Source organism: Natrix helvetica (genome assembly GCF_964273705.1).
Source record: "Natrix helvetica genome assembly, chromosome: W".
NCBI lineage: Eukaryota > Metazoa > Chordata > Lepidosauria > Squamata > Natricidae > Natrix > Natrix helvetica.
Genome location: NC_138555.1, coordinates 85,260,388 through 85,277,898, shown reverse-complemented (window position 1 = coordinate 85,277,898; position 17,511 = coordinate 85,260,388). Strand labels below are relative to the sequence as shown.

At 49.8% G+C, this 17,511-nt stretch overlaps 1 protein-coding gene across 4 annotated transcripts in view; it reads left to right on the top strand.

Moving 5' to 3' along the window:
• The window catches only part of LOC309400431 (neuralized-like protein 4), a gene marked incomplete at its 5' end in the record, with an annotated part of 35,751 nt that overhangs the window by 15,768 nt on the left and 2,472 nt on the right, over positions 1-17,511 (top strand). For all 4 annotated transcript variants that reach the window (XM_081968916.1, XM_081968919.1, XM_081968917.1 and 1 more), the window contains 18 exons: positions 790-952; positions 1,445-1,643; positions 2,578-2,654; positions 2,751-2,829; positions 3,638-3,813; positions 5,412-5,540; positions 5,636-5,781; positions 7,865-8,080; positions 8,726-8,824; positions 10,344-10,487; positions 11,004-11,168; positions 11,325-11,483; positions 11,608-11,787; positions 12,392-12,485; positions 13,926-14,033; positions 15,369-15,513; positions 16,467-16,579; positions 17,010-17,199. In XM_081968916.1, coding sequence (XP_081825042.1) covers positions 790-952; positions 1,445-1,643; positions 2,578-2,654; positions 2,751-2,829; positions 3,638-3,813; positions 5,412-5,540; positions 5,636-5,781; positions 7,865-8,080; positions 8,726-8,824; positions 10,344-10,487; positions 11,004-11,168; positions 11,325-11,483; positions 11,608-11,787; positions 12,392-12,485; positions 13,926-14,033; positions 15,369-15,513; positions 16,467-16,579; positions 17,010-17,199 — 2,582 coding nt within the window. The remainder of the gene's footprint in view (positions 1-789; positions 953-1,444; positions 1,644-2,577; positions 2,655-2,750; positions 2,830-3,637; positions 3,814-5,411; positions 5,541-5,635; positions 5,782-7,864; positions 8,081-8,725; positions 8,825-10,343; positions 10,488-11,003; positions 11,169-11,324; positions 11,484-11,607; positions 11,788-12,391; positions 12,486-13,925; positions 14,034-15,368; positions 15,514-16,466; positions 16,580-17,009; positions 17,200-17,511) is intronic.

The following is a 17,511-nucleotide window of genomic DNA, read 5'->3' as shown; positions in this document are numbered from 1 at the left end:
GTTGCCCCTCGAACTCTTGAACACTGGAAGTTTTTAAGAAGAGATTAGATTGGGATATTCTATTCTATATTTTATTATTCATTCTCTTCTATTCCAATTTCTATTCTATTCTAATGCCATATTTTATTATTCATTCTATTCCATTCTAATTTCTATTCTAATTCTATATTTTATTATTCATTCTATTCTATTATACCTATTCTATTCTAATCCTATATGTTATTATTCATTCTAGTCTAGTCTATTCATATTTCTAGTCTAGTCTAATTCTATATTTTATTATTCATCCTAGTTATTCTTATTTCTACTCTATTCTTAATTCATTTCTATTCTAATTCTATATTTTATTATTCATTCTATTCTTATTTCTATTCTATTCTTATTTTTGATTTCTATTCTTTCTATTCTATTCTTATTTCTAGTCTATTCTTTCTAGTCTATTCTAGTGTAGTCTTAATTCCATATTTTATTATTCATTCTATTCTTATTTCTATTCTATTCTTATTTTTTATTTCTATTCTTTCTATTCTATTCTTATTTTTGATTTCTATTCTTTCTATTCTATTCTTATTTCTAGTCTATTCTTTCTAGTCTATTCTAGTGTAGTCTTAGTTCTATATTTTATTATTCATTCTATTCTTATTTCTATTCTATTCTTATTTCTGTTCTATTCTAGTTCCATATTTTATTATTCATTCTAGTCTATTCTTCTTTCTATTCAGTTTTCACCTGTGTTTCTGTCTGTGCCTTCACCTGCCCTCTCTCAGTCTCTTCTCCTCCCCTCCCCAGGCAGGCGACACGGTGGGCGTCGTGCGGAAAGAGGACGGGACCCTGCATTTCTTCGTCAACGGGGTGGCCCAAGGGCCGGCTGCCTGGAACGTCCCGCCGAACATCTACGCAGTGGCCGATCTCTACGGTCAAGCCGCTCAAGCCACGATTGTGGACGACACAGGTAGTGGACACTGGGATGTCCGTGGGGCGGGAAAGGGGTCAAGACAGAAGAAAGGCATTTGGGGTTATTTTGAAGCTTAGAATTTCAGGAAAGTCAGAAGTTGGTTTGCAAGTCAGGAAAATGCTTGAGCAGGGGGGTTGAAGACCTCCAAGGTCCCTTCCAACTCTGAAAAAAGAAGGAAGCCCAAAAGACAGGAAGACTACCCCCCCCCCATCCAGAAAAACAGGGGAGATAGGCGGGGAGTAGGTTCAAATGGGGGGGGGGGACACAACACCACCACCCCTTGCAGATTTCTTCTCGGAATATTTAGCCGCTCAATCAGGTTGGTCTGTTTGTCACAAGCCACCTTTTGAGTCTTGCAGTGAAATTCCGGCATTCGTCGTGACTCCCGGAGAGTTCGCGGTGACCATCGTGGGCCGTGAACGAGACGGCCTTTTAAGAGGGAGTCCCCTCAAGCGTGGGTCATGCCCTCCTTCCTCCCTCCCTTCCCAGATCTCCTCCCTCTTCCCGACGATCTCTCGGAGGGGAACAACCAGCTCTCCCCCAGCAGCCCCTCTTCCGTGGCTTCGGGGAGCGACCTGCGGTTCCACCACCTCCACGGAAACAACGCCGTCATCACAAACGGGGGGCGCACAGCCCTACGCCAGAACTGCCGCAGCGAATTCAACGACGCCATCGTCATCTCCAACCGGTCAGTGAAAAGGACGAGACTGTCCGAACGTGGCTTGGCGGCGGGTCCTCGACTTACGACCACCACCGAGCCCTTGGTTCTTTGCTTGCCGCAGCAGTTGTGAAGTTGTTTTAATGTGTTGGCTCAGTGTGTGTGTCCCCCCTCCCCCATTTTGCGACCTTTCTGACCACGGTCGTGAAGGGAATCGCACGGTCGTTAAGTGAATCGGGCTTCCCCGTTGACTTGGCTTGTCAGAAGGTCACAAAAGGGGCCCCAGGACGCATCAAACCGTCATAAATACGAATCCGTTGCCGAGTATCTGTTTTTTCTTCCTGGGGAGGCTGCAGCGGTCGTAAGTGTGAAAGGTCTCCTTTTTCAGTGCCATAGTAACTTCCAACGGTCGCTAAAGGAACTGTTATAAGTTGAGGACTGCCTGTACTTATTTGTGAAAGCGAGTTACAAAGTCACCCACCAGTTGTGATCCTGGGTGGCTTAGGAAATTGTGGGGGGGAAAAAAACACATCATACAGGTAGTCCTCAACTTACAGCCACAATTGAAAAGTCATGTTTCTAAGCGAGACATTAACGAAGTGAGTTTCGCCCCGTTTTCCGACCTTTCTTGGCACGGTTATTAAGTGAATCACTGCATTTGTTAAGTGAGTCACACGGTCCTTAATTGAATCAGGCTTCCCTCTCTTTGACGTGGCTTATCAGAACGTCGCAAGGGGGGGGGGGTTGTCACAGAACCCCGACACACGGCGATCGTCCTAAGTACGCGCCAGCTGCCAAAGCGTCTGAACTTTGATACCACTGACTTCAGGCGGTCGCTAAACGAACGGTCGTCAGTCGAGGACCCCCTCTCTGGGGTCTGAATGGGTGGAATTAGCAGGCCGGTGCTCAACTCAACGGACTGTTGGCGACTGTAATTTTCTCACGAGGCTTTTTTCCCCGCAAGGCCTCTTCGGGACGGAGAACTGTTCGAAATCGTGATCCAGAAGATGGTGGATCGCTGGTCGGGCTCCATTGAAGCAGGTGAGGGGGGGGCGAAAGAGATTGGGGGAGGGGGGCTTGGGAGGGGGGCAGAGGGACGGCCGTCCTTAGTGCTTTTGGTCTCCTCCTTCCGTGCAGGAGTCACTGCCATCCGTCCCGAGGACCTGGAATTCCCCAACACAATGACGGACATTGACTACGACACCTGGATGCTCAGGTGAGGAAGGGGGAGGGAGGGGGGGGGGCAAAGAATGAGAATTAAATCTAACAGTGAGACCCAGTTTGGTCTAGAGGTAAAGGCACCAGCTAGAAAGCAGGAGACGGGGAGTTCTAGTTCTGATTTAGCCCTGAAAAACAGCTGGGTGACTTTGGGCCAGTGAGTTCTAGTCCCGCCTTAAGCATGAAAGCCAGTTAGGTGACTTTGGGTGAATCACCAGGAGACGGGGAGTTCTAGTCCCCCCTTAGGCATGAAAGAAGGCTGGGTGACTTTGAAGCAATCACTAGGAGACAGGGAGTTCTAGTCCCGCCTTAAGCATGAAAGCCGTCTGGGTGACTTTGGGTGAATCACCAGGAGACAGGGAGTTCTAGTCTTGATTTAGCCTGAAAGGGAGCTTTGGGCCAGTCACCAGGAGTCAGTGAGTTCTAGTCCCGCCTTAAGCATAAAAGCCGGCTGGGTGACTTTGGGCCAGTCACCAGGAGACGGGGAGTTCTAGTCTTGATTTAGCCATGAAAGGCACCCGGGTGACTGTGGGCCAATCAATAGGAGACAGTGAGTTCTAGTCCCACGTTAGGCATGAAAGCCAGTTAGGTGACTTTGTGCCCATCACCAGGAGACGGCGAGTTCTAGTCCTGCCTTAGGCATTAAAAGCTGCTGGGTGTTTTTGGGCCCATCGCCAGGAGACAGCGAGTTCTAGTCCTGTCCTGTGCAGTCCCAGGAGGGCAAAAAAGTCAAGATGGCAGCCATGCTCTCAAATCCCTTTCTCTAGGCAGATGTTTTTCTCTCCCCCCCCCCCTCTCTCTCTCAGCGGCACGGCCATTATGCAGGACGGAAACACCCTGCGTAACAATTACGGCTGCGACTTGGACTCCCTCACCACCGGCTCGCGCATCGGCATGATGCGTACGGTGAAAGGCGACCTGCATTACTTCATCAACAGCGTGGACCAGGGGGTGGCCTGCTCCGGGCTGCCCCCAGGGAAGGGTGAGGCCACGGGGGATGGTCCAAGGAGGGGGGGGACATGGTGGCCGGGAGGGGCCTTTCGAAATCGGTGGATTCCCAGAATTCCCAGCATATTCTTTTATATATATATATATTTGATAGCATTGTATAACTTTCTTAATAGACCAGGGGTGTCCAAACTTGGGAACTTTAAGACTTGTGGACTTCAACTCCCAATTCTGGGAGTTGAAGTCCTACAAGTCTTAAAAGTTCCCAAGTTTGGACACCCCTGTAATAGACGGTGTGACTAATTCCACAACTGCATTGATCCACGTAACAGCTGCGGCGAGGAAGGTCACAAAACGGGGCAAAGCTCACTCAGCTATCCTGTTAATCGCTCTTGTGGCAAGAAAGAATTCACTTAGCAAATGTCTTCACTTAACCACAGAAATACTGGGATCGAATTGTGGTCGTAAGTTGAGGACTACCTGTACTGGCTTGGCTCCGTGCAGAGACGGTTAAAAAAAAAAATAATTGGAAGGCTGCTTCAAAGGACAGATCCGGAATCTCATAAAGGGGTGGGTGGGATGGCACCTGGGGGCATTCGGGGTAGAAGGGAGGAGGAGGAGGGCAGGGTAGGTAAGGATGGGCCCTTCTCAATTAGAACAATTAACCAGGGGGACTCCTTGCCTCCAGAAGTTGTGAAAGCTCCAACACTGGAAGTTTTGAAGAAGAGGTTGGAGAGCCATTTGTCTGGAACGGAATAGGGTTTCCTGCCTAGGCAGGGGGTTGGACTAGAAGACCTCCAGGGTCCCTTCCAATTCTTGTTATTCTGTTCTATTCCATTCCATTCCTTACTCTATTCCTTATTACATTCTATTCTATTTTATTCTCTTCTATCCTATTTTCTATTTTATTTTATTCTGTTCTATTTTATTTTCTGTTCTATTTCCTATTTATTCTGTTCTCTACGAATTCTATCCTATTCTATTTACTATTCTATTCTTTTCTATTTTCTATTCTATTCCGTTCTCTATGAATTCCATTCTATTTTCTATTTGATTCTATTTGCTATTCTATCATTCTATTCTTTTTTCTATTTTCTATTCCATTCTATTCTATTTGCTATTCTATTCATTCTATTCTTTCCTTTTCTATATCCTATTGTTTTTGCTATTTATTCTATTCTCTATGAATTCTATTCCATTTGCTATTCTATTCATTCTATTCTTTTCTATTTTCTATCCTATTGTATTCTATTTGCTATTTCATTCTATTCTCTATGAATGCCATGCTATTTTCCATTCTATTCTATTTGCTGTTTATTATATTCTGTATGAATTCTGTTTGCTATTCTATTCCTTCTATCCTTTTCATTCCTATTTTCTATCCTATTCTATTCTATTTGCTATTGTATTCTATTTGCTGTTCTATCCTCTATGAATTCCATTCTATTATCTATTCTGTTCATTCTATTCCTATTCTATTCTATTCTCTATTAAGTCCATTCTGCTGTCTGTTCTTTCCTTATTCTCTCTTCTGTTCTGTTCTGTTCTAAGAATTCTATTCTATTCTCTGACTGGGTTGAATGCAGCCTGATCGGATATCTCATCTCCCTCCCTCCCTCCGCTCTTTCTCAGAGGTCTACGCTGTGGTGGATCTCTACGGCCAGTGTGTCCAGGTGTCCATCACCAGCTCCACGGGGCCGCTGGACAACAGCCTCTCCACCAGCAACATCACGGAGAAATCCTTCCCCATCCACTCGCCAGGTGAGCAGCCCCTGCCCCAAGATTTGGCCTTAGTAAAGGCCTTGGGGTCTCCCTCAAGTCTCAGTGCCCCGCTGACACCCTCGCTTGTCCTACAGTTCCCGGCGTGGCCCACCGTTTCCACAGCTCCTGTGGCAAAAACGTGGCCTTTCAGGACGACGGCTGCCGGGCCGTTCGCGTCTCCGGTTTCTGCCACGGCATCGTTTTCAGCATGAAGGAACTGAAGACGGACGAAATATTTGAGGTGAGGCCGTCCGCACCCATCCCAAAGTAACCTCGTGGACCCCCGGGGCGGGTGGGGAGAGGGAGCCACGCTGGATTGCCAATGCCCGCAATCGAGCCTGTGCCGTGCAGGTAGTCCTCGACTTACGACCATTCATTTAGCGACCGTTTGAAGTGACCGTGGCCCTGAAAAAAAGGGACCTACGACCGTGTTTCATGCTTACGACCGCTGTAACAAGCAGTCCTTCGCTTGCGTCAGTGCGTTCCAAGTTACGACAGCCCACAGAAATGTGACTTAACGATCGTTTTTCACCCTTACGACTGTTGCGGCATCCCCGTGGTGATGTGATCCAAATTCAGGCACTCGTATTTACGACAGTCGTAGAGTCCCAGGGGGTCACGGGATCCCCTTTGGCGACCTTCCGACAAGGGGGAGAAACCTGGTTAACTTAACGAAAGTGTGACTAGCTTAACAACGGCGGGGATTCACTTAACAGCCGTGGCAAGGAAGGTCGTAAAGTCGAGCAAAACTCACTTATCAACGAACATTTTGGGCTCACCTGCGGTCCTAAATTGAGAACTTCCTGCAGAGTCATACGTTGGGACAATCGTAAAACTGATTGGTCGTACGACTGACCTAGTTTTATGACTTTTCTCTGCAGTGGTCATTCAGCAAACGCTGATGTCATTAAGTGAACTACATGCCTGGTATGGGTACGGTTTTGCTGAGAACGAGAAGTATATACCGTATTTTTCAGAGTATAAGATGCTCTGAAGTATAAAGATGCACCTTGCTTTTGGGGAGGGAAAACAAGGGGGGGGGGAAATCTGCCTCTGCCTCCCAGCAATTAGCCTCCTTGCAGCAAACAACAAACAGTACCGACAATATACACTCTTTGTAGTGTTACATTTCAGACAATACTTGTACAAATGCTGTTAAAATCGATGTTCCTTTCTGGAAGGATACGTTATTCTCTGCTATTGAAAAGAAGGTACAATGTCCCCGGGGCCTCTTCAGGTCCAGCGTTTATTTTAAAAAGCTTCTTCATTTTGTTAAGCTGTGCAGAAAATTAATAAAGCAGTTCTTAAGTCTAATCATTTGAACATCCTATAGGCATTTATCGTTATTGACTTACCTCCTTGCAGCAAACAGCCTGATTAGCACAAGGGAAAAAAAACCTGCCTCTGCCTCCCAGCAATTTACCTCCTGGAGCAAACAGCAAGTTTCACTTTCAGGTCCTCCCTATCATCAGCTGTTTCAGGCTGCAGGGGTTGCTATAGCCTATTGCAGCCTCTGCAAGCCCCATTCCCCCCCCCCCCCCCGGTTTGCTGCAAGGAGGCAAATTGCTGGGAGGCAGAAGCCAAAGGGGGGGGGGGGCGATTGGGGGGGGGGGCTACAGTCAGTGTATAAGACGCACCCAAATTTTCACCCTCTTTTAGGGGGCAAAAAGGTGCGTCTTATACTCCGAAAAATACAGTAACCAGTTTTCAGCCATGCTGTCGTAAAACTCAGTCACACCCTACAAACAGACACTAAATGCAGCCATGTTGCCCAGAGGCCAAACATCCAATCATCTGACCTCGGAGGCAGCCCGATTTACATCGAGATGGCAGTCAGGAGGTTCTCGACATACGACCGTAAGAGAGCCTGTGGTTACGTTTGTATATTTGTAAGTTGTGAAGGGTTGTAAAATGGCTCAGTCGTGTGACCGACCTTATTTTTACAACCTTTTTTTTTGGGGGGTGGTGGCAGAAACGCTCCCGTCGTAAAACAAGCGCTCTGGTCGTTAAGCGAGCCAACGGACGTAAGTGCCAGGTTTGGTCACCTGACCCTGGGATCCCACAATCAATTGCTGAGTGCCCAAACTTTGACCACATGACTCGGGGGGAGGGGCGCTGAGCATTGGAACTTTGGAAGCCGGTCATAACTTGGTCCGTCAAAACTGGTCGTAAGTCGAGGACCACTTCTACGCCATCGTGATGGAAGCCACCGCACCTCAAAGGGCAAACAAAGGATTTGAATACATGGAAAGTGGGGGGCAGGGGGGGGCTTCACTGTCACAAACACCCCAGTTTAAGTTCCTGCTTCTCCTTTGTCTCCTCAGGTGAAGATTGACGAGGTGGACGAGAAGTGGTCCGGATCGGTCCACGTGGGCTTGACCACGCTGCTGCCCACGGATGCCTCCTGCATGGCCACGGGGCTGCCCCCTTCTCTCCTGGAGCTGCGTTCCAAGGTGACCTGGCTAGTGACGGGCTCGGAGGTCCGACGTAACGGCATCCTGCAGAAGCAGAATTATGGCTGCTCTCTGGAGCGTCTCGGGGTGAGTTGGGGGCCGGGGGGAGTCTGTGGGGCAAGGCTGGGTGAAGGTCAACCAGAGAGAAGCCCTATTAGAGCAGGGGGTCTCCAACCCTGACAACTAGAAGACCTGCGGACTTCAATCCCCAGAATTCCCCTGCTGAACAAAACTCCGCATTGGCGACAGGGAATGGCATCCGGCCACACTAAGCTCCATTCAGTTGCCCAGACTCCACCCTGCAAGGCATTATGGGTTCGTTAAATGAAGATGATGATGATGATTTACTTATCTAACTAGGGAGTGGTGCGGTGGCCTAGAGGTGGAGCTCTTGCCTCACCATCAGGAGGCTGTGAGTTCGATCCTAGGTAGAGGCAGATATTTCTCTCTCTGGGCTCAATGAGAATATATCTGTTGAATATAACTCCGTACTGGTGACAGGGAAGGGCATCTGGCCAGTAAACACTCTGCTAGCTCCATTCAGTTGCCCAGAAATTCAACCCCGCAAGGGATTGTGGGGTCGTTAAAAGAGGATTACGACCTCGGGGATGCTGCAGTAGTCGTAAGTGTTGAAAACAGTCCTAAGTCACTTTTTTTTCAGTGACGTCGTAACTTCGAATGGTCACTAAATGAACGGTTGTAAGTCGAGCACCACCTGTCTTTGTCCTCCAGGTGGGGAACCGCGTGGGGGTGAAGCGTTGCACTGACGACACCATGCATGTGCTGATCGACGGGGAGGACATGGGGCCGGCCGCCACGGGCGTGGCCAAGGTAAGAGGGGGCTGCAATAGTAGGCGTCTCCCATCCCATCGGGCTGTGACGCCTGCAGATGGAGGCAGCTGCTGTGTAGGGATGGAGGGAGGGAAAGAAGGGAGGGAGGAAGAAGGAAGGAAGGAAGGAAAAGAGGAAGGAAATAGGCAGAAGGAAGGAAAGAAGAAAGGAATGAAAATAAGGTAATGGGAATGAGAAGAAGGAAGGAGGGTGAGAAAGTAAAAAGGAAGGAAGGAAAGAGAAGGAAAGAATGAAAAAGAGAGGGAAAGAAAGATAAGGAAGGAAAACTAAAGGAAAGATAGAAGGAAGGAAAAGAAAAGAAAGAAATTGAAGGAAGGAATGGAAAGGAAAAGAAAGATAGAAGGAAGGGAAAAAGACAGGAAAGAAAGAGAAAATAAAGATAAAGAAAGGAAGGCAGGAAGGAAGGAAAAGAAAAATAGAAGATAAATGGGAGAACAGGAAAAAAGAAAAAAAATAAAGATAGAGAAAGAAATGGAAGGAAGGGAAACGGAAGGAAGGAAAGAAGCTAGTTGATGGTTGCAGGGGGATGAAGAAGGTTGAAAGTGATTCCATCATGAAACGCCTTCCTGACTCTTTCTTTCTCTCCGTGCTCAGAAAATGGATAGAGGAAGGAAGGAAGGAAATAAGAGGGAGGGAGGAAGAGAAAGGAAGGAAGGAAATAAGAGGGAGGGAGGAAGAGAAAGGAAGGGAGGAAATAAGAGGGAGGGAGGAAGAGAAAGGAAGGGAGGAAATAAGAGGGAGGGAGGAAGAGAAAGGAAGGGAGGAAGAGAAAGGAAGGGAGGAAATAAGAGGGAGGGAGGAAGAGAAAGGAAGGGAGGAAATAAGAGGGAGGGAGGAAGAGAAAGGAAGGGAGGAAGAGAAAGGAAGGGAGGAAGACGGAGGGAGGAAGAGAAAGGAAGGAAGGAAATAAGAGGGAGGGAGGAAGAGAAAGGAAGGGAGGAAGACGGAGGGAGGAAGAGAAAGGAAGGGAGGAAATAAGAGGGAGGGAGGAAGAGAAAGGAAGGGAGGAAGAGAAAGGAAGGAAGGAAATAAGAGGGAGGGAGGAAGAGAAAGGAAGGGAGGAAGAGAAAGGAAGGAAGGAAATAAGAGGGAGGGAGGAAGAGAAAGGAAGGGAGGAAGAGAAAGGAAGGAAGGAAATAAGAGGGAGGGAGGAAGAGAAAGGAAGGGAGGAAGAGAAAGGAAGGAAGGAAATAAGAGGGAGGGAGGAAGAGAAGAAGGGAGGAAGAGAAAGGAAGGAAGGAAATAAGAGGGAGGGAGGAAGAGAAAGGAAGGGAGGAAGAGGGAGGGAGGAAGAGAAAGGAAGGAAGGAAATAAGAGGGAGGGAGGAAGAGAAAGGAAGAGAGGAAGACGGAGGGAGGAAGAGAAAGGAAGGAAGGGAGGAAGAGGGAGGGAGGAAGAGATGTCAAATCCAAAGCCCCCCCGTCCTCCTTGACCCTCTCTATCTCTCTCTCTCTCTCTCTCTCTCTCTCTCTCTCTCTCTCCCTCCTCCGGTGTCCAGAATGTCTTTGTGGTGCTGGATCTCTACGGCCGCATCACCTCCGTCTCCATCGTCAGTTCCACCCTGCTGGAAGAGGCCGAGGGCACCCACCCCCCCTCGGTTGCATCGGAGCCCTACAGCGAGGAGGAGGAGGAGCCCACCCCGGTCCGTACCACCCGTTCTCTTCCCTTTTTTGCATGCTTTTTTCGCCCTCCCCAGGCTCCAGAGGCTTTATAGGAACCTGTGGAGGGCGAAAACAGCCTCACCCGCCCTCCCCAGAGGCCCTCCGGAGGCTTCAGGGACCTTTGGGAGGCTTCCTTGAAGCCTCCGGAGGGTCATTTTTAGTCCTCCGGAAGCTTCAAGGAAGCCTCCTGAAGTTCCCTGAAGCCTCCGGAGGGCAAAAAATGACCCTACGAGCAAACTGGAAGTCCGTTCCCAAACTTCTGGATTGCCCATAGGGTTTTATGTGCTCCGGAGGCTTCAGGGAAGATCCTGAAGCCCCTGGGGGGCGGGGGAAGCTCTTTTCGCCCTCCCCAAGCTCCCATAAAGCCTCTGGACCCTGGGGGGGGGGGGGGGACGGCTTTAAAAAAGGCTCCCGGGTTTAGGGTCTCCTGCCTGTGCAGGGGGCTGGACTAGAGGACCTCCAAGGACCCTTCTGACTCTCGTCCTTGTCTCCCCCAGTGCGAGAACGAGCTGCCCTCTGCGACCCCCTCCATGGAGTTTCTGGAAAACCACGGGAAGAACATCCTCCTGTCCAACGGCAACCTGACGGCCACGAGGGTCTGCAGCTACAACCAGGGCATCGTGGCCGTGGCCCAGCCTTTGCTGCAGCAGCAGCTCTTCCAGGTGGGCAGGGGGCATGGGGCGGTCTCTCCCTTCCTTCCTTCCCCCTCCTTTTCCTTCCTTCCTTCCCCCTCCTTCTCCTCCTTCTATCCCTTCCTCCCTCCCCCCCCACGGGACCCCCTTCTGACCCTCTCCCCTCGCCCCCCCTCTCTCTCCCAGTTCCAGATCGACTCCCTCAACCCCCAGTGGACCTCCTCCCTCTCGCTGGGGGTCATCGGCAGCTCCCCGGAGCGGCTCAACTTCCCGGCTACTGCCTGCTCCCTCAAGCGCTCCACTTGGCTACTGCAACGCGACTCCGTCTTCCAGAACTGCCTCAAGGTGCGCCGGGAGAGGGGAGGGGGGTTGTTTGGTGCCGGGGGGGGACGTGAGAGAGAGGGGGGGAAAACAGGCCTGAAATTGGGGAGCTGAGCCGTGGGGGGTTTTGCCGCCCTCCCCTCTGCAGATCTGCGAGAACTACGGGCCCAACCTGGACACCTTCCCCGAGGGGACGGTGCTGGGGGTCTTGGTGGACGCCAGCGGCTGCCTTCACCTGTACATCAACGGCGTTGACCAGGGGGTGGCGGCCCAAGACATCCCCAGCCCTTGCTACGTCCTGCTGGACCTCTACGGGCAGTGCGAGCAGGTGAGGGCCCCTCCGGGAGGAAGGGAAGATGGAAAGGAAGGGAGGGATAGAAGGAGAAGGAGGGGGAAGGAAGGAAAGGAGAGAGGGAGAGAGAGGAAGGAAGGAAGAAAAGAAGGAAGGGAAGAAAGAGGAAAGGGTGAAATGAAGGAAGGGAAGGAGGAAAAAGGGAGGAAGGAAGGAAGAAAAAAGGAAGGGAAGGAAAAGGAGGAAAGGATGAAATGAAGGAAGGGAAGGAGGGAAAAGGGAGGGAGGAAGGAAGAAAAGAAGGGAAGAAAGAGGAAAGGGTGAAATGAAGGAAGGGAAGGGGGGAAAGGAAGGAAGGGAGGAAGAAAAGGAAGGGAAGGATGAAATGAAGGAAGGGAAGGGGGGAAAGGAAGGAAGGAGGAAGAAAAGGAAGGGAAGGATGAAATGAAGGGAAGGAGGAAAAAGGGAGGAAGGAAGGAAGGAGGAAGAAAAGGAAGGGAGGAAAAGGGGAGGTAATCCTGGACTGTACGACCTCCACCCGCTTGGCTAAGGGAGATGTTTGCAGAGTGATTTTTGGCCTCCTGTTTTAACGGCCTTCCTCGCCGCAGTCGTTAAATGAGGCAACCCCATTTTTTGCTAGGTCACCATCTTGACCAACGAAACGCCTGCGGTGGGAGCGGAGGGCACGGACCCCCAAGGACAGGGGGACATGGAGAAGGCCGACATGGTGGACGGTGAGCTGGGGGGGGGAGTGTCTTCCGTTTTCCCCTTTTACAACAGATATTAACGGAGTTGGAAGGGGCCTTGGGGGTCATCTAGTCCAAGCTTTCCCCGCCGAAGGGGGAGACCCTACCCCATTTCTGGAAGGGAGGAAGGAAGGAAGGGAGGAAGGGAGGGAGGGAGGGAGGGAGGAAGGAAGGGAGGGAGGGAGGAAGGAAGGGAGGGAGGGAGGAAGGAAGGGAGGAAGGAAGGGACCTTGGAGGTCATCTAGTCCAACCCCACCCGACCCTACATCAATAAACCCTACACCATTTCAGGAAGGGGGAGAGGGAGAGAGAGAAAGGAAAGGAAAGGAAAGGAAAGAAAGAAAGAGAACGAACAAACAGAATAACAGAATTGGAAGGGACCTTGGAGATCATCTATTCTGCTGGAGACCCAAGAAAAAAGAAAGAAAGAAAGAAAGAAAGAAGAGAGAGAGAGAGAGAGAGAGAAAGAAAACAGAATAACAGAATTGGAAGGGGTCTTGGAGGTCATCTAGTCCAACCCCACCCCAATCTGCCCTACATCAATAAACCCTACATCATTTCAGGGAGGGAGGGAGAGAGGGGGGAAAGAAAGAAAGAAAGAAAGAAAGAGAGAGAAAGAAAGAGAGAAAAAGAAAGAAAGAAAACAGAATAACAGAATTGGAAGGGGTCTTGGAGGTCATCTAGTCCAACCCCACCCCAATCTGCCCTACATCAATAAACCCTACACCATTTCAGGGAGGGAGGGAGAGAGAGAGGAAAGAAAAAGAAAGAAAGAAGGAAGGAAGAAAAAAGAAAAGAAAGAAAACAGAATTGGAAGGGGCCTTGGAGGTCATCTATTCCGCAGGAGACCCTGCACCATTTCTGGAAGGAAGGAAGGAAGGAAGATAAGAAGAAAAAATGGGAGGGAGGAAGAAAGGAAGAGGATAAGACAGTCGGAAGGCATCCTGGAGATCCTGGCCCAAGCAGGAAACTCTCCCCCCCGTGAGGGTGAAGCTGAAGCACGCGTGGCCAAAGTGGCACACAGAGCCATGTTGCCTGGCACACGCAACCTCGCCCGTTGCTCTTCCGGGTTCCACGCATGGGCGCCCGGCGATCAGCTGCCATTTTTGCACGCCCTGCAGTGCCAGAAACCGGAAGAGGCAGACTTCTAGTTTCTGCGCCAGCCGGCTGACGGTCGCAAACCTTCCCCCCCCCACCACCACCACACACACATGCCACCTCCGAAGGGCAACTTCTGTTCCGGGGCTTGGCGGCTTCTCCCTTCTCGGCTTCTAAACAAACTTGGTTTGTTCCTCACGGTTGCCCCGCCGTCTCGCGGGTTCTCTCGTTTGGCGGGAGGGTGTCTTTAAACGAGGCGGCCTTTCTCTCTTTGGGGTCCTTGAGCCTCCCCGCAGCCCCCCCCAATTGCCTGCCTTTCCTCCCCGCCAGGCATCAAGGAGAGCGTCTGCTGGATGCCCCCCATGGACGTCAACCCCGCCAAGGTCTGCGAGTACCACTCCCTCTGCGCCCGCTTCAAGGACCTCCTCCTCCTGCCAGGTGAGAGGGAGAGAGGGAGGGGGAGGGGGGGAGTCGGCGGTTGCCTCATTCTGCCTCGTTCCTTGGCACGGCTGTTAAGTCAGTCGCGCGGTCGTTCAGCGAATCTGGCTTCCCCCCTCCGTGGACTGGATGGGTGGATGAATGGGTGGATGGACAGTCAGACACAAGGATTGAGAGGGAGGGAGGGATAGACAGACAGGTAGGTTATAGAGCAATGCAGATAATATGAGATAGATGATAGATATGGATGGATGGATCTTTTCTTGAAATGACAGACAGACAGACAGATAATATGAGGTAGGGAGGGGAGGGGAAGAGATACTGGGAGAGAGAGGCACAATAGATTATTAGAGAAATGATGGTGATATAGATGAGAAAAAGAGAGAAGATGATGGACGGATGGATGGACGGAGAGATAGACAAAAGGACAGATATAGAGAAAGACAGACAGACAGACAGATAGATGAGAGAAAGAGATACAGCTCTATAGATACAGGTAGGGGGATGGATGGATGGATGGATGGATGGATGGATGGATGGATGGATGGATGGATAGATAGATAGATATAGAGATAGATGATTAGATAGATAGATAGATAGATAGATAGATAGATAGATAGATAGATGATAGATAGATAGATAGATGATAGATAGATAGATAGAGATAGATGATAGATATAGATAGATATACATTGATAGATATACATAGATGATAGAGATTAGATAGATAAATGATAGATAGATGATAGATATAGATAGATGATTGAGAGATAGATGATAGATATAGATGACAGATGATAGATAGATAGATAGATGATAGATAGATAGATAGATGATAGATAGATAGATAGATGATTAGATAGATAGATAGATAGATGATAGATAAATAGATAGATATAGATTATAGATAGAGAGATATAGATTGATAGATATATAGAGATATAGATAGATAGATAGATAGATAGATAGATAGATAGATAGATAGATAGATAGATAGATAGATAGATGAGATAGAGAGGGAGAGAGAGAGAGAGAGATAAAAAGGTGGTTTTTGTGTTTTTCATGATTCGGCTGTGGGGCTTTTTATCTTCGTAACTTGCCTGAAGTCATTGGCTGAGATTTGGGGGTTTTTCCTAAAAGAAGAATAATTGGAGGAAAGGAAAGGCCCTGCAGTCATCAAATGAAATGGAAAAAAGAGTCCTAGACCCCCCCAGATCCCACACGAAGAAATCCGAATGAATTCGGGGCTGACTGTGCAGGGCCTATGGGCCCCCTTCCTAACCGTGTCCTTCTCTCCCCCGTCCTCCCCCCCACCCCAATTCTCCCCCTCCCCAGATGCCTACTTCACGGAAGACCCCAAGCGGAGCCTTTGCTACTGCGAGTCGTGCCACAAGCTGCGAGGGGACGAGGCCTACTACAAGCGGGGGGAGCCCCCCCGGGACTACGCCTTGCCTTTCGGGTGGTGCCGCTTCAGCCTCAGGTACGCCTTTGGGCGCTGCAGGCGGTCCTCGACTTACGACCGTTCATTTAGTGACCGTTCCAAATAGCATCCAGAATTAAATCAGATTCCAAGGCAAAGGATTCCTCAAAGTTCCAATTTATGAAGAGAGCCATGTTGGCACATCTGGGAAAACCCGAATCTGAAAGCTTCCCAGTTTTCCCCACCCAGTTGAAAGTTTATGATCTTGCCCCCCACACCCACAAGTCCATCCCATGGTCCCATCTCCCACTGCCACGCTGGCAGCTTCCACCCATCCAGGTGCAGAGGTTCAAAGACAAAGGATGACCTTGGCTTTCCAGAAAGGATGTTGTTATGGCTACCTGCTGTCTAACTCCGTACAATCCCATTTTCCCACCATAGAAAATGCACCGTGGAATAATAGACAGTGTGGCAGGCCTAACGTCCAAAAGAAAAAATGGCTGCAGGCCTGGCATTACCCCAGCAATGCAGAAAGTGACTCGGGACCGTTTTTCACACTTAACGACCACTCTTCCCCCGTGGTCACGTGGTTTATGTTTGGATGCTTGACAGCCGAGTCACATTTACAACGGTCGCCCTGTCCCGCGGTCCCCTTTTGTGACCTTCTGACAAGCAGCGTGGTAGCCAAGTTCGCTTAACGATCGTGCAACCCACTTAGCAACCACCGTGATTCACTTAACCACAGCGGCAAGAAAGGTTGTAAAGTGGAGCGAATGGACTTGGCTTAACAGGAGTCCCAGAGGCCAATCGCCTGCCGGGATTGGCGTAACGGCCAAGGCAAAACATGTTGTAAAATGGGACGAAACTTAACAACTGCCTTGCTTAGTGATGAAAATTTTGTTGTGGTCATAAGTCGAGGACTACCTGTGTGAAGATGAGGCTGTTGCAGGCCTCGTTCGTGGAAGGGGTTTCAGACTTTTTCAGACTTCCTCCCACCCACCCATTCCTTGTAGAATAAACCCCCGTCTGGATGTGGCCAGCACCTCGAAGAAGTGGCACATGGCCTACCATGGGACCAGCATCGGAGCCGTGCGCCGCATGTTGGATCAAGGGGAACTTGTGCCTGGTAAGTGAAGGGACCAGTCTAGGATCCGGGAGGCTGGGAGTTCTAGTATTGCCTTCAGCATGAAGCCAGCCGGGTGATCTCAGGCCAGCCGATCTCCCTCAGCCCTCAAAAAGACGCAGTGGCAAACCCTTCTGAAAACCAGGAGGCCGGGAATTCTAGCACTGCCTTTCTCTTGTGGATAAAAGCTGCAGGGAAGGGAACCCTTTTCTAAAATGACATCCAGTATTGAGGGTCTCCAAAAGAGGAAGGCGGAGGGTTGAGCTAGATGACCTTGGGGGGCTCCATGGGGTGCTGGGGGGTACCCTCACCCTCAAAAGAGCAAAAGAGTTTGCTCTCTTTTGTGACTGGCTCTGCCCCCCCCCCCCTTCCCCGCTCTTCAGCCTTTTGGGGAGCCTGCACCTAAGCTGGGTCAACCCTGCTTCCCCCACAGGGAGCACGTCGATTCTGAGCTGCCGTCCGGTGAAGGCCGATCCGCAGGGAGGGGGCACCGGCAGTGGCCCCAACGGGGTCTATCTGGAGGCGGAGGAGAACAGTATCCAGGGGCGCGAGGAAGCCCACCACGTCGTCCTGTCGCCCACCCTGCGCTACGCGGGACTGGAGCCTTTTGCCACCAAAGTGCAGTAGGTCTCATGGGCGGGCGGGGGGTGGTAGCGGAAGGTGTCTGATTGGGGCGCGGGGAGGGAGGGGGGAAACCTGCAGGGTGGGTTCAAAAAAAGTCCAAATGGCAGCCAAGGTGGTATGATCAGTTGCCAAAGTGTTTTTTTTCATGCGCATACATGCATTTTTGCTCCAAAAGCAATTGATTAAAAATAAATTTGATAAAAATTTTGAAAATAAATTTGATTAAAAAAATTTTTTTAAATGATTTAAATTTTAAAAAATCTAATTTACATTTTTAAAAATCTGATTTAAATGTTAAAAAATACGATTTC